Source organism: Leptodactylus fuscus, chromosome 2, assembly GCF_031893055.1.
Source record: "Leptodactylus fuscus isolate aLepFus1 chromosome 2, aLepFus1.hap2, whole genome shotgun sequence".
Classification (NCBI taxonomy): Eukaryota; Metazoa; Chordata; class Amphibia; order Anura; family Leptodactylidae; genus Leptodactylus; species Leptodactylus fuscus.
In genome coordinates this window covers 272,338,465-272,361,596 of record NC_134266.1, presented here as the reverse complement: position 1 = coordinate 272,361,596, position 23,132 = coordinate 272,338,465, and the positions used below count along the sequence as shown (strand labels likewise).

At 44.6% G+C, this 23,132-nt stretch overlaps 1 protein-coding gene across 2 annotated transcripts in view; it reads left to right on the top strand.

Annotated features, from left to right (window-relative positions):
- Positions 1-23,132, top strand: part of UVRAG (UV radiation resistance associated) — a 36,165-nt gene that overhangs the window by 10,615 nt on the left and 2,418 nt on the right. Inside the window, exons 4-14 of one of the 2 annotated variants that reach the window (XM_075263002.1) lie at positions 785-946; positions 2,697-2,771; positions 3,054-3,139; positions 3,896-4,001; positions 4,320-4,443; positions 4,781-4,865; positions 4,971-5,058; positions 5,470-5,530; positions 8,231-8,396; positions 11,834-11,912; positions 22,406-22,497. In XM_075263002.1, the coding sequence (XP_075119103.1) occupies positions 785-946; positions 2,697-2,771; positions 3,054-3,139; positions 3,896-4,001; positions 4,320-4,443; positions 4,781-4,865; positions 4,971-5,058; positions 5,470-5,530; positions 8,231-8,396; positions 11,834-11,912; positions 22,406-22,497 (1,124 nt within the window). Of the gene's footprint in view, positions 1-784; positions 947-2,696; positions 2,772-3,053; positions 3,140-3,895; positions 4,002-4,316; positions 4,444-4,780; positions 4,866-4,970; positions 5,059-5,469; positions 5,531-8,230; positions 8,397-11,833; positions 11,913-22,405; positions 22,498-23,132 lie in introns of both variants that reach the window. The other variant, XM_075263001.1, reaches the window with a different exon arrangement.

Genomic DNA, 23,132 nt, shown 5'->3' with positions numbered 1-23,132 from the left:
TGTGGGCTAGTGGGTAATTTGCACACTCATACCCATAGTGCATATCTGGTGCATGCACTCTCCGCAGGTATTTCAGCTCATTGAGGCCCCTTCCCACCAATCTATATCCACAAGGCCTTACACACAGATCATCCCGCCCTGAGAACTAGCTGGGCCTTGTCTAACATGTCTTGTATCCTACAGGGGCTGCTTCTAATTTCCAGTCTGTAAGGAATGTTAATAAAAGCCATGGAGCCTCCTCTTGTAGCCGTACCAGGGTCATGGCCATGGGTGTATGAGGTGGGGTCGTGTACAACACACTGAGCAGTCCTGCTGGGTACAGATAAGGGGGCCGTGTCCTGAGTGCTGTGTCCTCTCTTAGCTGGGATCTATACAGTGGTTATAGGCTGCACGTGTGTAGTATCCTGCCCCCTAGAGGTCACAGGAGCTAATTGCATGGAGAGAAGATCTGTTGTTCCTCTGAAGATAGCGGGGCCTACTCTGCAGAGGTGGGGGGTACAGGAACCAGTTTGTTTCTACACCTTAAAATCTATAAGGTGTAGAGACAATGTCATCAATATAAGGCCACATGTGCCGCCTTGCAGTGCAAACCTGGCCCTATGGAGTTTGTTCTTGACCGCCAGCTTTAGCAGTATGATCCTAGGCCCGGCTAATGGAACTGCCAATCCTTTATCACCTTATATAAATCCTGCAGTGTCTGGAGATGTAAGGTCTGGGACTTGAAGCTTTTAAGAATGTGGCAAGCTGCTTCTCCTATCTTATTGTCGACTCTTTCCTTTTGCAGAATCCAACATGGAGAAGCCTTGACTTTGGACTGATGCCCGACCGTCTGGACGCCTCTGTGTCTTGTTTCATCGTCCGGGTCTGGGGGGGCAAAAATGATAATTATCACCTTTTAATTGAGTGGAAAGTGAATCTGAGTGGACTCAAGTACCTGGGACCTCAGGTAAGAAATGTTAAAAATCTCAGTGTCTTCACTGTATAGCACTCCAGCTGTGGTGAAACTATTTCCAGCATTCTCCAGTCTCTTCTGTAGGAGTTCTGAGGACAGCTGAGTGAGTAAACATGCTGGGAAGTGTAGTTTCACAACAGTTGGCGTAATGGGGGTTACTAATCCCCGAGTAAGACATAGTTTTAAAACTATGGAGAATGGGGGTCACTTATATTGTGGCATTACTGCAGAGCTGTGCTCACTATTCTGCTGGTACAGTCACTGTGTACATACATTACATTACTTATCCTGTATTATACTCCAGAGCTGCTCTCACTATTCTGCTGGTGCAGTCACTGTGTACATACATTACATTACTTATCCTGTATTATACTCCAGAGCTGCGCTCACTATTCTGCTGGTGCAGTCACTGTGTACATACATTACATTACTTATCCTGTATTATACTCCAGAGCTGCACTCACTATTCTGCTGGTGCAGTCACTGTGTACATACATTACATTACTTATCCTGTATTATACTCCAGAGCTGCGCTCACTATTCTGCTGGTGCAGTCACTGTGTACATACATTACATTACTTATCCTGTATTATACTCCAGAGCTGCGCTCACTATTCTGCTGGTGCAATGACTGTGTACATACATTACATTACTTATCCTGTATTATACTCCAGAGCTGCGCTCACTATTCTGCTGGTGCAGTCACTGTGTACATACATTACATTACTTATCCTGTATTATACTCCAGAGCTACGCTCACTATTCTGCTGGTACAGTCACTGTGTACATACATTACATTACTTATCCTGTATTATACTCCAGAGCTGCGCTCACTATTCTGCTGGTACAGTCACTGTGTACATACATTACATTACTTATTCTGTATTATACTCCAGAGCTGCGCTCACTATTCTGCTGGTGCAGTCACTGTGTACATACATTACATTACTTATCCTGTATTATACTCCAGAGCTGCGCTCACTATTCTGCTGGTGCAGTCACTGTGTACATACATTACATTACTTATCCTGTATTATACTCCAGAGCTGCGCTCAGTATTCTGCAGGTCTCCCCCTCCACCCATCTGCTATACCTGTGTAGTATGGCGTCTTGTGATGCCTCAGTGTATAATAATTCTGCTCTTCGGTCTGATATCTCGGTGACTTCCTGGTAACTATCGTCACCCTTTGGAAAGGAAACTTCAGAGCAGTGGAAAGTGTGTAAATAATGGAGGACGGTTTAGCAGAGTGTGTGTGTGTGTGTGTGGCAGTGTTACACCTCTCACGTAGGATCTACAACTCGTCTGCAGTGTTGCTGACACAATAAGTTGTGGTAATTGTGGTGTTACTTCTTGTCTGACCTCCATGTGCTACAGTTTTGACATCTTATTGTGTCAGAGCCGCTATTACCCAAGATCACAACTGAGTCTTGAAACATTTAGATGAAAGAAAAACATTGTTTATAAAATAACAAAAATAGTGTGTATGTGTGTATATATATATATATATATATATATATATATATATATATATATATATATATTATACCATAACTAGATTACAATCCAAAACCGCTCATATAAACTGAGTTTTACTTTTTTATTTTATTTTTTAACTTTGTCTTCTGTACTTGATGCCGGGCCGTAGAGACGGAGCCTGACTGATGTTCTTGTCTTTCCGTCCCATGTAGCTCATTGCTCATGTACTTACAGCTCTCCCCTTCTCCTTGTCTTTTGTCTCCACAGATCCATGCCTGTAACCCAAACGAAATCATATTTGGGCTCAATGACGGTTATTATGGCGCCTCCTTTGAAAATAAGGTAACTACCTGTGGTCACGCCCGTCATCCACCGCCTATCGGTCCTGGGTATTGTTGTGCAGACTCCTTAGTTTGCTACAAGCTTGATAACCTGATGGCTGATACTAGAATGGGGAGGTTAGAAGTAATTCCCCTGGTGCGGCCCGTAGGTGGCGCTGCCTCGGCTCTGGGCCTGTTAGCTGTGACCCTTCATCTTGGCATTGTTGCGGCAGGGGTATACGGAGCTGATAACCTGCTCTGTAATGGCGGTGGCTTTATCTGCTTCCTTGTCTTATTTCATCAGGATAATACAGAACAACGCCGGAATAGTCACCTGCAGGTGGAGCAGAACGTGGTGCGCAACTCCTACGGGCTCTTCTCTCTTCTCAGGTAGGTTCTGCATCTTCTTGAAGCTAATAAGAGCTTGAGACTTCCTTTACACGTTATGGCCTGGCTCTGTTTCCTCCGTGATTGACTTGTCTGCCACTAGGGGGCGCTCATGTCCATACAACACAATTTCATGTCGGTTTTGCACCTTAGCTGGTGGATGGGGTTTCTGCAATCCCGTTTATTCTTAATGGATTTCTATGCAAGCATTGGGCATGCCCTAATAGATGCAGCATTGCCTGACGCCATGTGTCCACCAGCTGGCGCCGTTGCGCTATTACACTACTGCTATGTGCTCATAGGTTGGCGTCTGACAAGAATAATCCCTGCCTCTCTACAACACTTAGACTGAGTGGTTAGAAAGTAGCCGTGGTATTAGAGGGGGTCATGGGAGACAAACAGGGGGCAGTTAATGCACTAGCATGCAAGGCTATGTCAGACTGCACAGACCGTTCAGCACCCAGCTTTCCCAAGCACCAGATGTGCTTAGTTATGTCTTGATGCATCTCATTCCCTGGGAAAAACTGTCTCTGCCCTCTGTGGGTCCTGAATTCCAGTTTTGCCTTGAATCAGCAATATGGAGCCCGTATGTCTGACACATCGGATGAGACGGGAGGAAGATTTGGATTTGCAGTAAGGGCCACTGAGGATCTGAGCTGCAGTGTAAAGCACGAGCAATGCACAGATAAGGAGGTTACATGAAGCCACATTGGTGTTCTTGAGCTACAGGCTTGTTTTAATGATGTATGTCCTTGGCAGGCTTCACCGGGCCCAGTGCGTCATAAAGCAAACCCAGGTGACGGTCCATAGAATTGGGAAGGAGATTGAGGAGAAATTGCGAGTATCATCATCGAGTAATAACCTGGTAAGGATCACGTCCTGCATGCAGATATACCGCAGAGGTCACTTTCCCCTGCAGTGACTGTTCACATGATATTCTATCTGCCTGCGGCCACCACTAGGGGGGGTTTTCTGCCTACAGCAGTATTATGGAGTTCTGAGTATACTGTATTCAGTAAGTTCTCTAGCTCCCTCTAGTGGTGGCAGTGGGCAGACAAAATTATAATACATGTCATACAGACTCCACCTCCAGGTGGTCGGTGCAAGATCTGGCAAATAGTAATGAATGGGCCGATGTCGAGGGAACGGCGGTGCTAAGAGTGTTTAATGTCTTGTGTAGAAGAAGGAGAGCGAATGTTTACGTCTCAAAATCCTGGTGCTGCAAGACGAGCTGGAGAGACAGAAGAAGGTGCTGGGCCGGGAGGTGGAGCTGCTGAATAAAGAGCGCAACGCACTCAATGCTAGATGTGAGTAAAATCGGAAACGCTTAGGCGCAGCAGGATGCAGTAGAGTTTGGCTCGGCTATTATTAGATAGCTGCAGTGACTCGCCCCAGCCACTAGATGGCGACACCGCCATGTGCGTCCAGCTCTGCTCTTCCTATAGTTGGGGTGAGCACTGCGGCCTCTTCACTACTTAAATGCACAGCGCCATACATTGTATAGTGGCTGTGCTTGGTATTGCAGCTCATACCCGTGCACTGGAATATGCGAAAGTCCAAGTCATGTGACCAATGACCAGGGCACCACGTGACCTGTGAACTTTGTGCCAATATTGTATAACCGAAATCTCTATTTATCTTAAGGTAACAAATTTAGCTCACAGTGCGAGAAGCTGCAGAAGAAGAAAGAGTCCCTGGAGGAGTTACAGAAGGAGTGTACGGCGAAGAGGTAATGACCGGTGTATATATCCTCCGTGTAAGGAGCGCCCTCGGGTGTTCACCGCTGGTTGTTACATAAAATCTGATATTTTGTTTTTCTCCCCCCCTCCCCCAGGGAGTCCTTAGTTCAGACAAACGCCTTTCTGAGCTTCCGATGTCGACAGCTTCTCTCTGAGCTTTCCTATATCTACCCCATAGATGTGGTGAGTAACCTGCAGCCGAATCGCTGACCCTCTATGTCCTCTAAAGCAGATGCCAGAGGGGTGAGAAGGTCGTGCCATTGGATATGAATAGCCAGCACAGCGCCATACATTGTATAGTGGCGATGTTTGGTATTGCAGCTCCGTTCCATTCATTGGAATAGGACTGAGCGACTGTACCATGTGACCAATAAAAGTGATGTCGTTGTAAACTGATCTGAGAGGGGCGCTGGGTCTGACCCCGCTGATCACATATCGCTGACCTCTCCTAAGGCGAGATCATCGACATATAAGCCCTGGACAAGTTTAATGACTAAGAACTATAAAATCTAATCTTCAACAATCCCCTTAACTTTTTTGACTCTTCTTTACATTTTGCACTGCTGAGTCCCTAACACTTGTATCTTTCCACAGACTGACCAAAAGGATTATTATATATGTGGTGTGAAGTTACCAAATTCTGAGGATTTTCAAGGTATTGTGAATTGCGTGTTTTTTTTGTATTCTTCATATTTACACCACTGGAACGTTACATTTGTCATATACTGTACCTGTCCTGGAGTTATCCTTATAGAGAACACGAATTGGTGAAGAATTGGAGTTATTAGCCTCTAAGTCATTTAGTGCTCAGGATTCAGAAAACAGGACTGTATGGCTTAACCCGAGCGCAGCTCAGGAAGTAGAGGAGGAAGCTGCTGCTCTAAAGGCTCTACATGTGCTATAACATGGCTACGGCCTGTCCTGGTTTTTCATAGTAAAGGGCTAGAGCGGGCAGAAAGTGTCAAGTGAAGATTAGTGAGCGCAGCTCTGGAGTATAATACAGGATAAGTAATGTAATGTATGTACACAGTGACTGCACCAGCAGAATAGTGAGCGCAGCTCTGGAGTATAATACAGGATAAGTAATGTAATGTATGTACACAGTGACTGCACCAGCAGAATAGTGAGCGCAGCTCTGGAGTATAATACAGGATAAGTAATGTAATGTATGTACACAGTGACTGTACCAGCAGAATAGTGAGCGCAGCTCTGGAGTATAATACAGGATAAGTAATGTAATGTATGTACACAGTGACTGTACCAGCAGAATAGTGAGCGCAGCTCTGGAGTATAATACAGGACGTAACTCAGGATCAGTACAGGATAAGTAATGTATGTACACAGTGACTGCATCGGCAGAATAGCGAGTGCAGCTCTGGAGTATAATACAGGATAAGTAATGTAATGTATGTACACTGACTGTACCAGCGGAATAGTGAGTGCAGCTCTGGAGTATAATACAGGATAAGTAATATAATGTATGTACACAGTGACTGTACCAGCGGAATAGTGAGTGCAGCTCTGGAGTATAATACAGGATAAGTAATGTAATGTATGTACACAGTGACTGTACCAGCGGAATAGTGAGTGCAGCTCTGGAGTATAATACAGGATAAGTAATGTAATGTATGTACACAGTGACTGTACCAGCGGAATAGTGAGTGCAGCTCTGGAGTATAATACAGGATAAGTAATGTAATGTATGTACACAGTGACTGCACCAGCGGAATAGTGACCGCAGCTCTGGAGTATAATACAGGATAAGTAATGTAATGTATGTACACAGTGACTGCACCAGCAGAATAGTGAGCGCAGCTCTGGAGTATAATACAGGATAAGTAATGTAATGTATGTACACAGTGACTGTACCAGCAGAATAGTGAGCGCAGCTCTGGAGTATAATACAGGATAAGTAATGTAATGTATGTACACAGTGACTGTACCAGCAGAATAGTGAGCGCAGCTCTGGAGTATAATACAGGATAAGTAATGTAATGTATGTACACAGTGACTGCACCAGCAGAATAGTGAGTGCAGCTCTGGAGTATAATACAGGATAAGTAATATAATGTATGTACACAGTGACTGTACCAGCAGAATAGTGAGCGCAGCTCTGGAGTATAATACAGGACGTAACTCAGGATCAGTAATGTATGTACACAGTGACTGCACCGGCAGAATAGCGAGTGCAGCTCTGTAGTATAATACAGGATAAGTAATGTATGTACACAGTGACTGCACCAGCAGAATAGTGAGCGCAGCTCTGGAGTATAATACAGGATAAGTAATATAATGTATGTACACAGTGACTGTACCAGCAGAATAGTGAGCGCAGCTCTGGAGTATAATACAGGATAAGTAATGTAATGTATGTACACAGTGACTGTACCAGCAGAATAGTGAGCGCAGCTCTGGAGTATAATACAAGATAAGTAATGTAATGTATGTACACAGTGACTGCACCAGCAGAATAGTGAGTGCAGCTCTGGAGTATAATACAGGATAAGTAATATAATGTATGTACACAGTGACTGTACCAGCAGAATAGTGAGCGCAGCTCTGGAGTATAATACAGGATAAGTAATGTAATGTATGTACACAGTGACTGTACCAGCAGAATAGTGAGCGCAGCTCTGGGGTATAATACAGGATAAGTAATGTAATGTATGTACACAGTGACTGCACCAGCAGAATAGTGAGCGCAGCTCTGGAGTATAATACAGGATAAGTAATGTAATGTATGTACCCAGTGACTGTACCAGCAGAATAGTGAGCGCAGCTCTGGAGTATAATACAGGATAAGTAATGTAATATATGTACACAGTGACTGTACCAGCAGAATAGTGAGCGCAGCTCTGGAGTATAATACAGGATAAGTAATATAATGTATGTACACAGTGACTGCACCAGCAGAATAGTGAGCGCAGCTCTGGAGTATAATACAGGATAAGTAATGTAATGTATGTACACAGTGACTGTACCAGCAGAATAGTGAGTGCAGCTCTGGAGTATAATACAGGATAAGTAATGTAATGTATGTACACAGTGACTGCACCAGCAGAATAGTGAGCGCAGCTCTGGAGTATAATACAGGATAAGTAATGTAATGTATGTACACAGTGACTGCACCAGCAGAATAGTGAGCGCAGCTCTGGAGTATAATACAGGATAAGTAATGTAATGTATGTACACAGTGACTGTACCAGCAGAATAGTGAGCGCAGCTCTGGAGTATAATACAGGATAAGTAATGTAATGTATGTACACAGTGACTGCACCAGCAGAATAGTGAGCGATGTGAACTGACTTTATTGCAGAATTACATATTGCTATGTTTTTTTTTTTTTCTCTGTTAGCTAAAGATGATGGCAGTGTGGCTGTGGCGCTGGGTTACACGGCTCATCTGGTATCGATGATTTCCTTCATACTGAACATACCGCTGCGGTATCCTATCCTCTATAAGGGCTCCAGATCTTCAATCAAAGACAATATCAATGACAAACTTACAGAGAAGGAGAGAGAGTAAGTGACGGCCCCATTTATAGAGTAACTTATAGAGATGTCAGCTAAGGCCTCGTGTACATGGCTGAGGCATACGTGTGTGTGTGTGTATGTATGTGTATATATATATATATATATATATATATATATATATATATATATATATATATATATATATATATATATATATAATCTCACAGAATATCAAATGTGAGCGGTCGTTTCTGCCGATGGTGACTTTGTAGTGCTCAGGCTCACGCTGACATCATGGCCGCCCTTCATTCTGTGCGCTCGGTGTAATGAGAAAATCCATCCAGGTTTTGCAGACCTTATAATTTAATTTTTTATTGGAATTTTTTTTATTTTTTTCACCCATTAAGTCCGTGTGCTTGTAAACGTCAAATTACGAAAAATGAAAATGAAAATTTTTCATTTCTGCCAAAGTATGAAAATTGCCTCGGTCTGGGTGATTGGATAATGGCTTTAGTATGTCGGGGCCGAGTGATGTCGCCATGAGAGCAGATTTATACGGCTCCGTCTTCTCGCCCTCTTTGCCGCCATTTGGCAGCTTTAAACAAGTTCATATTTCGAGGTTGTTTTTTTTGGGAGGGGGGTAACCCTTCGTTTTAAGCAGCCGTTTGGTAGTGTCATTTATAGCCCCGTATACCCTCAGACCTCAATGAAGGCAGAGAAGGAAAAATGTCATTAATAGACAGTAATGTGCAGCCCATATGTCGGCCAATGTGGCAAGAATTAAGAAATTCCTGTTAATTTTTTTTCTTCTTTAATTCCCATAACAATAATTAAAAAAAGAATGTTTATAATAAGTTTAGTAAAATCCAAAGCAAAAGCGAGAACGTGAAGCTCCACATATGTGATGGCTCCCACATCATCACACCAGCAGGGGGCAGTGTGTGTCTATAGCAAAGGTAGGATTGAAGCGTTCACCACGAGGCCTCCATACCCTGACCATCATCAGATCCCTAATTCATTCGGTGCCCCCCCCCCTGTCTGGATGGTGGACATGGGAACTGTGTGAGCTGCTCAATGGCCTTTCTGGACCACTTGACCGCCTATATGCCACCCCCATGTTGTCAATGATCCTTTTGCTCATTCACAATGTCATGGGGTCAATGTGGTGCCATAGACAGCATTGACGTACAAATGGGCGTGCTGTTATAGTCCAAGGAATACGGTATATTGCAAAATATCTCCGGCATCCACTTACTACATGGCGGTCTGGCGGCTGTTACTCTCGCTGGCTGAACTCTCAGCACCGCGCATCCATCATCTTTTTGATTGTCCAGAATTTTTCCGGCTGTTAATATTTAGATGGATGTATTGTGTTTTATCTACAATGTTTGTTGACTTGATGTCAAGTGAGAGGATTGCTGGAGAAATAATAGATTCAGGCCTTGTCCTCCACCCAATACCAATACCAGGAGTCCTGGGGGAGAATCGACTGAGAAGACAGGTGGAGGGAGAATACATTGTGATGTGTGGAGGGGATTTATATACAATCCAGTATATAGTATTCAGCTTTACTGTATAGAGACTTGGGGTTTTACAGTAGTAGGATAACGTAAAAATGGAAAGTTAAAATACAAGTCGGCCATCTATACTACACTACTGTATAGGAAAAGGAAGCGAGGCAGGTACAAGACTATAACTAGTATAATACTGCTTACTATGTACAAGAATATAACTACTATAATACTGCTCCTATGTACAAGAATATAACTACTATAATACTACTCCTATGTACAAGAATATAACTACTATAATACTACTCCTATGTACAAGAATATAACTACTATAATACTACTCCTATGTACAAGAATATAACTACTATAATACTACCCCCTATGTACAAGAATATAACTACTATAATACTACTCCTATGTACAAGAATATAACTACTATAATACTGCCCCCTATGTACAAGAATATAACTACTATAATACTGCCCCCTATGTACAAGAATATAACTACTATAATACTACCTCCTATGTACAAGAATATAACTACTATAATACTGCTCCTATGTACAAGAATATAACTACTATAATACTACTCCTATGTACAAGAATATAACTACTATAATACTACTCCTATGTACAAGAATATAACTACTATAATACTACTCCTATGTACAAGAATATAACTACTATAATACTACTCCTATGTACAAGAATATAACTACTATAATACTGCTCCTATGTACAAGAATATAACTACTATAATACTACTCCTATGTACAAGAATATAACTACTATAATACTGCTCCTATGTACAAGAATATAACTACTATAATACTGCTCCTATGTACAAGAATATAACTATAATACTACCTCCTATGTACAAGAATATAACTACTATAATACTGCTCCTATGTACAAGAATATAACTACTATAATACTACCTCCTATGTACAAGAATATAACTACTATAATACTGCTCCTATGTACAAGAATATAACTACTATAATACTGCTCCTATGTACAAGAATATAACTACTATAATACTGCTCCTATGTACAAGAATATAACTACTATAATACTACTCCTATGTACAAGAATATAACTACTATAATACTGCTCCTATGTACAAGAATATAACTACTATAATACTACCTCCTATGTACAAGAATATAACTACTATAATACTGCTCCTATGTACAAGAATATAACTACTATAATACTACTCCTATGTACAAGAATATAACTACTATAATACTACTCCTATGTACAAGAATATAACTACTATAATACTACTCCTATGTACAAGAATATAACTACTATAATACTACTCCTATGTACAAGAATATAACTACTATAATACTGCTCCTATGTACAAGAATATAACTACTATAATACTGCTCCTATGTACAAGAATATAACTACTATAATACTGCCCCCTATGTACAAGAATATAACTACTATAATACTGCTCCTATGTATAAGAATATAACTACTATAATACTGCTCCTATGTACAAGAATATAACTACTATAATACTGCCCCCTATGTACAAGAATATAACTACTATAATACTGCTCCTATGTATAAGAATATAACTACTATAATACTGCTCCTATGTACAAGAATATAACTACTATAATACTACTCCTATGTACAAGAATATAACTACTATAATACTGCTCCTATGTACAAGAATATAACTACTATAATACTGCCCTATGTACAAGAATATAACTACTATAATACTGCTCCTCTGTACAAGAATATAACTACTATAATACTACTCCTATGTACAAGAATATAACTACTATAATACTACTCCTATGTACAAGAATATAACTACTATAATACTGCTCCTATGTACAAGAATATAACTACTATAATACTACTCCTATGTACAAGAATATAACTACTATAATACTACTCCTATGTACAAGAATATAACTACTATAATACACTTTCTGGCTTCTTTTGCAGGTTTCCTTTGTATCCCAAAGGCGGTGAGAAGCTTCAGTTTGACTACGGTGTTTACCTTCTGAACAAGAACATAGCTCAGGTTTGTCTCTCCTTTTATTACCTGATGTTATTGGTTATCTTCTCCTTATCCTTCCCTTTTGTCTTCATTGTCTTGCTATTCACGTTCATGTATTTCTACAAAGTTCTTGTTATTTGATCATTTGCGTGGACATAGATTAGATCTAGAAATCTGCCTGCTGTTACCACTAGGGGGAGCTTAGAGCACATGGCATACATTGCTGTTACGCTCTGTGTATAATCTGTATATATTAAGCTCCCTCTAGTGGTGGCTATGGGCAAACAGAAAGCTGTCTAGTAATTCTATACTTATTCTGGGGATTTGGAGCAGTGTACCAGGCGAAGCTCAGACCTCCTATTGAAATCTATAAGAGCTTATCAGACTGGTGGAAAGTCACTTTACAGATTTCTCTGCTTCTATAATTGCTGCAAATATAGAACTTTTTTTTTTTCTTGCTGTGACACCTCATCCCACATTGTCTCTGACAGACAGGACTTGCTACCTAACAAATCTCTGATGTGAAGCTGTACAGAGCTGTGTCTGCGGCTCTCTGTTTGCCTTGGACAGTCGCTGTCCTGACACTATCTGATACTCTGGCAATTAGAGCTGGAAACAGGGAAAAATCATCTCTAATTTCAGACAGTTCACCCCCCGAGTTACCGTTTAGTGGAGAGGTAATGGGATCTCTGCACCTGTAGAGCGTGCAGCAGACGGCCTGGACTAACCTCTCTATGAACCCGGGAAGGTGGAATGTGATGATGGTGGATCCAGGGATGTTACTGTCTCCTGACCCCGGATCACCGGAGCAGCCGCTGGCCAGTAACTTGTCCTGCCATGTGCTCTAGTATGGCAATGAGCACGTGATGGGATAAAATGATCTGGACAATCAATTAAGCACCCAGTTATTGGGAAGCCAGGGGACAGTCATTAACCATTGAGCCACTGTATGGAATAGAGGAAGAAGCTCTAAACTTGAGTAGCTGGAGAAGTTGGCTACTTCCTCAGAGGACTAGAAGCCACAGTATAAAAACAAATCTTGAGTAACTGAAGTTGTCTTCCCTTTAAAAGAGCGGTGTTCCAAGTTTTAGGTCACTGGTGGAGACTAGAATGCAGTGTTTTTAATCGGGTGTGTTGTGGATCCAGTAGGTGGTGCTGCCTTGGCTGTAGGAGTCCTAGCTGTGACAGGATAACCTACCAGACCACACAGCTAACACTCCCAGCACCTCAGCACTTTTGGGGTGTTAAAGTAGAGGCTAACTATGCCTCCCCGAACACTAACCTGCCTGTTAGTGTGACCTCATACTAAAATGTACAGGAAGCAGCACCACCTATTGGATCCTTTGACATGCCAGGCAGCCCATGACTTTACCCCCCCAATGCTAGCATTTACCGTGGGTCACCTCCTAATTGCTAATATTTTGCTGTCCTGCGAAAAGACCCTTGATGTCAGTCATGTGACCAGACACATGCAGAGCTAGTACAGTGGCTCTGTGCGTGGAATCTGCTCAGATTCCTGTGGGGCAAGAATATGGGAGAAGCAGAGCTGTGTGTGGTGGAGGAAATGTAGATGTAGCAGTGCTGTGTGTGGTGGGGGAATGTAGATGTAGCAGTGCTGTGTGTAGTGGGGGAATGTAGATGTAGCAGTGCTGTGTGTGGTGGGGGAATGTAGATGTAGCAGTGCTGTGTGGTGGGGGAATGTAGATGTAGCAGTGCTGTGTGTAGTGGGGGAATGTAGATGTAGCAGTGCTGTGTGTAGTGGGGGAATGTAGATGTAGTAGTGTTGTGTGTGGTGGGGTAATCGTAGATGTAGCAGTGCTGTGTGTAGTGGGGGAATGTAGATGTAGCAGTGCTGTGTGTGGTGGGGAATGTAGATGTAGCAGTGCTGTGTGTAGTGGGGGAATGTAGATGTAGCAGTGCTGTGTGTGGTGGGGAATGTAGATGTAGCAGTGCTGTGTGTAGTGGGGGAATGTAGATGTAGCAGTGCTGTGTGTAGTGGGGGAATGTAGATGTAGCAGTGCTGTGTGTAGTGGGGGAATGTAGATGTAGCAGTGCTGTGTGTAGTGGGGGAATGTAGATGTAGCAGTGCTGTGTGTGGTGGGGAATGTAGATGTAGCAGTGCTGTGTGTGGTGGGGGGAATGTAGATGTACCAGTGCTGTGTGTTTTGGGGGAATGTAGATGTAGCGGTGCTGTGTGTAGTGGGGGAATGTAGATGTAGCAGTGCTGTGTGTGTAGTGGGGGAATGTAGATGTAGCAGTGCTGTGTGTAGTGGGGGAATGTAGATGTAGCAGTGCTGTGTGTAGTGTGGAATGTAGATGTAGCAGTGCTGTGTGTAGTGTGGAATGTAGATGTAGCAGTGCTGTGTGTGGTGGGGGGAATGTAGATGTAGCAGTGCTGTGTGTAGTGGGGGAATGTAGATGTAGCATTGCTGTGTGTGGTGGGGGAATGTAGATGTAGCGGTGTTGTGTGTAGTGTGGAATGTAGATGCAGCAGTGCTGTGTAGTGGGGAATGTAGATGTAGCAGTGTTGTGTGTAGTGTGGAATGTAGATGTAGCATTGCTGTGTGTGGTGGGGGGAATGTAGATGTAGCAGTGTTGTGTGTAGTGTGGAATGTAGATGTAGCAGTGCTGTGTAGTGGGGAATGTAGATGTAGCAGTGTTGTGTGTAGTGTGGAATGTAGATGTAGCATTGCTGTGTGTGGTGGGGGAATGTAGATGTAGCAGTGCTGTGTAGTGGGGAATGTAGATGTAGCAGTGCTGTGTAGTGGGGAATGTAGATGTAGCAGTGCTGTGTGTGGTGGGGGAATGTAGATGTAGCATTGCTGTGTGTGGTGGGGGAATGTAGATGTAGCAGTGCTGTGTAGTGGGGAATGTAGATGTAGCAGTGTTGTGTGTAGTGTGGAATGTAGATGTAGCAGTGCTGTGTGTGGTGGGGGGAATGTAGATGTAGCAGTGCTGTGTGTGGTGGGGGGAATGTAGATGTAGCAGTGCTGTGTGTGTAGTGGGGGAATGTAGATGTAGCAGTGCTGTGTGTAGTGGGGGAATGTAGATGTAGCAGTGCTGTGTAGTGGGGGAATGTAGATGTAGCAGTGCTGTGTAGTGGGGAATGTAGATGTAGCAGTGCTGTGTGTAGTGGGGGAATTGTAGATGTAGCAGTGCTGTGTGTGGTGGAGGAATGTAGATGTAGCAGTGCTGTGTGTGGTGGAGGAATGTAGATGTAGCAGTGTTGTGTGTAGTGGGGGAATGTAGATGTAGCAGTGCTGTGTAGTGGGGAATGTAGATGTAGCAGTGTTGTGTGATGGGGGAATGTAGATGTAGCAGTGCTGTGTGTAGTGGGGGAATGTAGATGTAGCATTGCTGTGTAGTGGGGGAATGTAGATGTAGCATTGCTGTGTAGTGGGGGAATGTAGATGTAGCAGTGCTGTGTGTGGTGGGGGAATTGTAGATGTAGCAGTGCTGTGTGTGTGGTGGGTGAATGTAGATGTAGCAGTGCTGTGTGTGGTGGGGGAATGTAGATGTAGCAGTGCTGTGTGTGTGGTGGGGGAATGTAGATGTAGCAGTGCTGTGTGTGTAGTGGGGGAATGTAGATGTAGCAGTGCTGTGTAGTGGGGGAATTGTAGATGTAGCGGTGTTGTGTGTAGTGTGGAATGTAGATGTAGCAGTGTAGTGTGTAGTGTGGAATGTAGATGTAGCAGTGCTGTGTGTGGTGGGGGGAATGTAGATGTAGCAGTGCTGTGTGTGGTGGGGGGAATGTAGATGTAGCAGTGCTGTGTGTGTAGTGGGGGAATGTAGATGTAGCAGTGCTGTGTGTAGTGGGGGAATGTAGATGTAGCAGTGCTGTGTAGTGGGGGAATGTAGATGTAGCAGTGCTGTGTAGTGGGGAATGTAGATGTAGCAGTGCTGTGTGTAGTGGGGGAATTGTAGATGTAGCAGTGCTGTGTGTGGTGGAGGAATGTAGATGTAGCAGTGTTGTGTGTAGTGGGGGAATGTAGATGTAGCAGTGCTGTGTAGTGGGGAATGTAGATGTAGCAGTGTTGTGTGATGGGGGAATGTAGATGTAGCAGTGCTGTGTGTAGTGGGGGAATGTAGATGTAGCAGTGCTGTGTGTATTGTGGAATGTAGATGTAGCATTGCTGTGTAGTGGGGGAATGTAGATGTAGCAGTGCTGTGTGTGGTGGGGGAATTGTAGATGTAGCAGTGCTGTGTGTGGTGCGGGAATTGTAGATGTAGCAGTGCTGTGTGTGGTGGGGAATGTAGATGTAGCAGTGTTGTGTGTGGTGGGGTAATCGTAGATGTAGCGGTGCTGTGTGTAGTGGGGGAATGTAGATGTAGCAGTGCTGTGTGTGGTGGGGGAATGTAGATGTAGCAGTGCTGTGTGTAGTGGGGGAATGTAGATGTAGCAGTGCTGTGTGTAGTGGGGGAATGTAGATGTAGCAGTGCTGTGTAGTGGGGTAATGTAGATGTAGCAGTGCTGTGTGTAGTGGGGGAATGTAGATGTAGCAGTGCTGTGTGTGTGGTGGGTGAATGTAGATGTAGCAGTGCTGTGTGTGGTGGGGGAATGTAGATGTAGCAGTGCTGTGTGTGTAGTGGGGGAATGTAGATGTAGCAGTGCTGTGTAGTGGGGGAATTGTAGATGTAGCGGTGTTGTGTGTAGTGTGGAAATTGTAGATGTAGCGGTGTTGTGTGTAGTGTGGAATGTAGATGTAGCAGTGCTGTGTGTGGTGCGGGAATTGTAGATGTAGCAGTGCTGTGTGTGGTGGGGAATGTAGATGTAGCAGTGTTGTGTGTGGTGGGGTAATCGTAGATGTAGCGGTGCTGTGTGTAGTGGGGGAATGTAGATGTAGCAGTGCTGTGTGTGGTGGGGGAATGTAGATGTAGCAGTGCTGTGTGTAGTGGGGGAATGTAGATGTAGCAGTGCTGTGTGTAGTGGGGGAATGTAGATGTAGCAGTGCTGTGTGTAGTGGGGGAATGTAGATGTAGCAGTGCTGTGTGTGTGGTGGGTGAATGTAGATGTAGCAGTGCTGTGTGTGGTGGGGGAATGTAGATGTAGCAGTGCTGTGTGTGTAGTGGGGGAATGTAGATGTAGCAGTGCTGTGTAGTGGGGGAATTGTAGATGTAGCGGTGTTGTGTGTAGTGTGGAAATTGTAGATGTAGCGGTGCTGTGTGTAGTGGGGGAATGTAGATGTAGCAGTGCTGTGTGTGGTGGGGGAATGTAGATGTAGCAGTGCTGTGTGTAGTGGGGGAATGTAGATGTAGCAGTGCTGTGTAGTGGGGAATGTAGATGTAGCAGTGCTGTGTGTAGTGGGGGAATGTAGATGTAGCAGTGCTGTGTGTAGTGGGGGAATGTAGATGTAGCAGTGCTGTGTGTAGTGGGGGAATGTAGATGTAGCAGTGCTGTGTAGAGGGGAATGTAGATGTAGCAGTGCTGTGTGTAGTGGGGGAATGTAGATGTAGCAGTGCTGTGTGTAATGGGGGAATGTAGATGTAGCAGTGCTGTGTGTAGTGGGGGAATGTAGATGTAGCAGTGCTGTGTGTAGTGGGGGAATGTAGATGTAGCAGTGCTGTGTGTAGTGGGGGAATGTAGATGTAGCAGTGCTGTGTGTAGTGGGGGAATGTAGATGTAGCAGTGCTGTGTAGTGTGGAATGTAGATGTAGCAGTGCTGTGTAGTGGGGAATGTAGATGTAGCAGTGCTGTGTGTAGTGGGGGAATGTAGATGTAGCAGTGCTGTGTGTGGTGGGGGAATGTAGATGTAGCAGTGCTGTGTGTGGTGGGGGAATGTAGATGTAGCAGTGCTGTGTGTAGTGGGGGAATGTAGATGTAGCAGTGCTGTGTGTAGTGGGGGAATGTAGATGTAGCAGTGCTGTGTGTAGTGGGGGAATGTAGATGTAGCAGTGCTGTGTGTAGTGGGGGAATGTAGATGTAGCAGTGCTGTGTAGTGTGGAATGTAGATGTAGCAGTGCTGTGTAGTGGGGAATGTAGATGTAGCAGTGCTGTGTGTAGTGGGGGAATGTAGATGTAGCAGTGCTGTGTGTGGTGGGGGAATGTAGATGTAGCAGTGCTGTGTGTGGTGGGGGAATGTAGATGTAGCAGTGCTGTGTGTGGTGGGGGAATGTAGATGTAGCAGTGCTGTGTGTGGTGGGGGAATGTAGATGTAGCAGTGCTGTGTGTAGTGGGGGAATGTAGATGTAGCAGTGCTGTGTGTAGTGGGGGAATGTAGATGTAGCAGTGCTGTGTGTAGTGGGGGAATGTAGATGTAGCAGTGCTGTGTGTAGTGGGGGAATGTAGATGTAGCAGTGCTGTGTGTAGTGGGGGAATGTAGATGTAGCAGTGCTGTGTGTAGTGGGGGAATGTAGATGTAGCAGTGCTGTGTGTGGTGGGGGAATTGTAGATGTAGCGGTGCTGTGCGTGGGAAGGAAAGTGAATGTTGCATATGGAGGGAGCAGGCTGTGCAGGAAGGAAAATGTGGGGGTGGGGGCAGCAGTGTGTTCAGGGAGGGGGAGGAGACTTAGTCCCAATTTCAGAAAGTTTAAGAATCCCTGCTACTATCTGCGTCTTCCTCAAAGACTGGGGGCAGCAGATCCTCCGACTTCAGTACTTGCAGAACTCCTTTTTCGGTCCCTATCCTTCCCATTATTGCATACATATAAGCAGTCAGAGCACAGTTTAGGTTTTAGGGTTTAGGTGCACTTTTCGGTCCTTTGTAGTCCTCCAGCATGTACACATAATACCGTATGAGGTTGTGATGTTACACCGTCCCTCCTCCCTCCTATCCCCTGCACTCTACTTTATAGTCCGTTGCACAAATCCCTTTCAGGCACATAAACCCCCGGCCTTGGCCGTCTCTTAGACGTAGTACAGCTCAGGTTGTCTTGGCCTCGGCCGTCTTTTCTCGAGGAATATTCACTTTCTATCTCTCCCTGAAGTAAAATGAAGCTCGTAATACAGACTGCCGCCGCGCCGTCCATGGGAGAGTCAGCGAGCTGTAAAGTCCGACGTCTGCTTCTCACGTACGTGAATCATAGTCTGGAGAGAAGAGGCAAAATGAGGGCAGGAGTCTCTTCTGCATCTTCTAGGCCAGATTGGGGGGGGGGGGGTCTTGTGTCCTCAAAGGGTTCTGTATTTCTAGTACATGGTGCACACTGGACTACTGCAAGTGCTTAAAGGGGCGCTAGACCCCTGGAGGTGGCTTGTTCTACCCTTAATATTTCCAGCGACCCAATGGGGTCTGATAGGGTCTCTCCCCCCACGGTGGTTTTGATCAAGCCCCCACCTGATCCTATGTGACGGGTTAATGCCCCTCCTCACGTCTTCTAGAACGTTCTTATATGAGCTCCAGGACGGGAACTGTTTGGAGATAAAAGACAGCCATAAAGTCGAGCGTCTCTCTAAACCCTGGCAGCGCTTCACTTGTCATCCCTGAGATGTCTCATAAACGGCGAGCCGCGGGCAGATAAAACGCACCCTAATGTACCGTATAAATTCCACGGTGGGTTTTATTCCTCCGCAGGATGTTTCATCCTTGGCAAATGTGCAACGAGGGCGTCTAGAAACGCTCCTGCTTGGTGTAATAGTATCAGGCGGACGGAGCCGATAATCTAGTCAGTTTATCCTTCGCCGTTTACGTTACTTGGAAATAATTTTTATGGTAAAATTCCAAAATTTAAAGTGACAGTCACCTTGTATCGGAAATTGCGCCTGTACTGGATCCCCGCCGTCACCACTAGGGGGCAATTTATCACCAATATTGAATCTTTTGCCTTGCATTTCGTTCATTGTATCCCAGGACAAGGCCACAGTTTTGGTCGTGGTTGTGCCTGGTACTGCAGCTCATTCCCAGTAATTTCTGGAGCTTCTGCTGTTGATCACAAGGTGACCTGAAATGATCAAGAAGAAACCTCACAGCAAGTGTTTAGTTTCCCTGCAGTGCCCCCAGAGGTGAAATGAGGAATTACATCAAATCAAATGTAAACCTGTATTGGTGGGTTTGTTGGATCGTTCACTATGTTAACATATGGGGTTCAGAATGAAACCACCCAGCCCCCCTTGGCCATATGGACAGGTGGTGCCCTTTGCTTAACACAAGTTGCCGAAATCATCTTGAGCAGATTAAGACGTTTTAATATCCTCCTACACCAAAGAAAACCCCTTCCCGCGCCGTCTTCTCCTGAGATAATTCTCTGTACTCTCAGTGTCTCCGGGAACCATTTGTCAGTGAACGGCTCGAGTAATTTTCAGGCTTTTCACAGATCCATTGTGTGCAGTGAAGACGTCCTGCCAAGTGCAGCCGGCAGCCATTTATCTTCAGCAATTCCCTGACATATTAGATTATTACACAGAGAATGAGAATTCCTTGGCTGCGGCTCCTTGACGGGAGGGGGTCACGGCCCCATTTTAATCACCGGGTCCGTCCGCTGTGGGGTATTGTGGATGCAGTGAGCTCCAGTCTGCCCTCCTGACTCCAGAAACTCCTTAGTTTTTATCATACTCGGACCGGTCTTGGATAGGGTTGAGCGATCGGGATGGGGAAAGATCGGATCCCAATCGGCGATCTAGTAAATTGTGATCGAAAATTGGATTTTAAAAACAATCCTGAAATCTTAAGATCAGGCTCAACCCTAGTCTTGGACTAAAGGTGAATGACCATAAAGTGTCATCACGCTGGGTTGAGGTTGCTCTGCTGCCGCCATGTTTACATGTATTTACTAAGTCAATCCAGTGTACGGTGCATGGGACACATGTTATAACCTCTCCGTATAGCATGACAACGTGTGAACGTATAAGAGCAGTCTGACCTTAAAACACAGGTTTCCTATAATGCGCCTTACAGGGCTGGAAATAAAACGGATGTTATACATGTAGACTGGACAATGTAAAGATACGTCCGTTTTATCAACTGGCATCATTCGGATAGACTGCGAAAACATACTACACCAGATTTATCACAGTGATCACTAGGCTGTGAAAACCTACTACACCAGATTTATCACAGTGATCACTGTGATAGGCTGTGAGAACGTGCTACACCAGATTTATCACAGTGATCACTGTGATAGGCTGTGAAAACTTACACCAGATTTATCAGTGATCACTGTGATAGGCTGTGAAAACGTACTACACCAGATTTATCACAGTGATCACTGTGATAGGCTGTGAAAACGTACTACACCAGATTTATCACAGTGATCACTAGGCTGTGAAAACATACTACACCAGATTTATCACAGTGATCACTAGGCTGTGAAAACATACTACACCAGATTTATCACAGTGATCACTAGGCTGTGAAAACATACTACACCAGATTTATCACAGTGATCACTAGGCTGTGAAAACATACTACACCAGATTTATCACAGTGATCACTGTGATAGGCTGTGAAAACATACTACACCAGATTTATCACAGTGATCACTGTGATAGGCTGTGAGAACGTACTACACCAGATTTATCACAGTGATCACTGTGAGGCTGTGAAAACGTATTACACCAGACTTATCACAGTGATCACTGTGATAGGCTGTGAAAACATACTACACCAGATTTATCACAGTGATCACTGTGAGGCTGTGAAAACGTACTACACCAGATTTATCACAGTGACTATCAGAGTGATGACTGATAAATCTGGTGTGGTAAGTTTTCAGTTCAACAGTAAATCAGGGCCTTGGTCTACCCCCCACCTACCCATCCATCTTCAAGGCATCCCCTATCCATGTGACCTAGTTAAAAGCCTTACCCCCTGCCCATGTATTACATGGCTGTCCTGTGATTAGAATGGACGCCATGCAATACCACATATCTCCTGCAGAGGGTGCTTTTATCTATTCCACATTGATAAAGTGGTGATCCCATTAAAGCATTGGGTTTCTGGGCTCGAATCCTCCCAGAGCCAGTGTCTACATGGAGTTTATCCTCCTATGAGTTTAGATTGCGAGCTCTTGGGGTCAGGGCAGTCTATCTACAGTACTGGGTACACGATTCATTAACATTCCTGGCGGTGGCGTCAGCGATCCGATCACGTGCTGATTTATAGTCCTAAGCGCCATCTATCTGTCACTGGCTGGCTATGGCGCTGCGCCCGTACTATATAAATATCCCCCTGTATAATTTCCTAATCTGTGTTTTTTAGCACCGGCTATAAATGTTTCATCCCTCAGAACAGTTTATCACTTCCATATGAAGTATGCCATCAGCCCGTGCCAGCGCCGCGGAGAAAACGAGGGCGTGCGTTATATAGACAGGACCTGACGGCAACGTGGAGAGATGACCGCACCGAATATCATTAACAGACAGGGAAGTTATACTACTTAAAGGGCCAGGCGCCTAAAATGTAACACAATGGCTGAGTTATAGCACATAAAGGGGATCCTGATGTCCTCATTAACTCTTTGTTAGATAGTGGCGCCCCCAGACACTGACTGACTGTGCAGGGTACTGCAGCTAGTGAATAGGGATGGTGGAGGGATCGTCTCTACAATGTGTCTTTGGTTTCATTTTCTCTCCTTTTCTCTTCCAGTTAAGATATCAACATTCTCTGGGGACCCCGGATCTACGACAGACCCTCCCTAACCTGAAGGTGTTCCTCGATCAAGGCCTCCAGCCCGAATAGTAAGTTGTGCTTTCTGTCAGGAATATCGGCTATGGTCTGGAGGGGTTACGCCCCCAATAATATCTTAATGTGTCAGACCCTCACCATAGTAATGGGGACAGACTGTGATATCCTGATCAATGGCTCCGGCAACCAGTCTCCATCGGCAGGGATCGCTCCGTACCCCATTACTTTGTCAGCGGAGGCCCCCTGTCACGTTACCGCCCCGGCCACCCCTCTGCTCACACTTGCTCTCATCAGTCTTGCGTATTTCTTGCATTTTTTTTTCACAAAGGCGAGAATAGATGACTGTTTTAGGACTTGCAATGACACAGGTTTGGAGTAACACATCGCACTGTAGACATTTCATGTGGCCAGAGCCCAAGTGCAACATAAGCCCCTTTTATAGCTCTCGCTGCAGTCATGGCAGGGGCCGATCGTAAGGAGGAAGGATGAAAGGGGCTTCTGGCAGAGAAGGGTTCTCATGCCGTATACTGTCACTGCGTGTCTGGAGGGGGTCCATATAGTGAAGATTTACTGACCCCGAACCAGCTGTAGTGTAGTCTGCTACAAAAGGGTTGTTGTAGAAAGCTTCAGAGAGCAATGAGGCGGCTCCTCTGTATATAGAGGCTAGTAATGGCATCAAACACCGTAG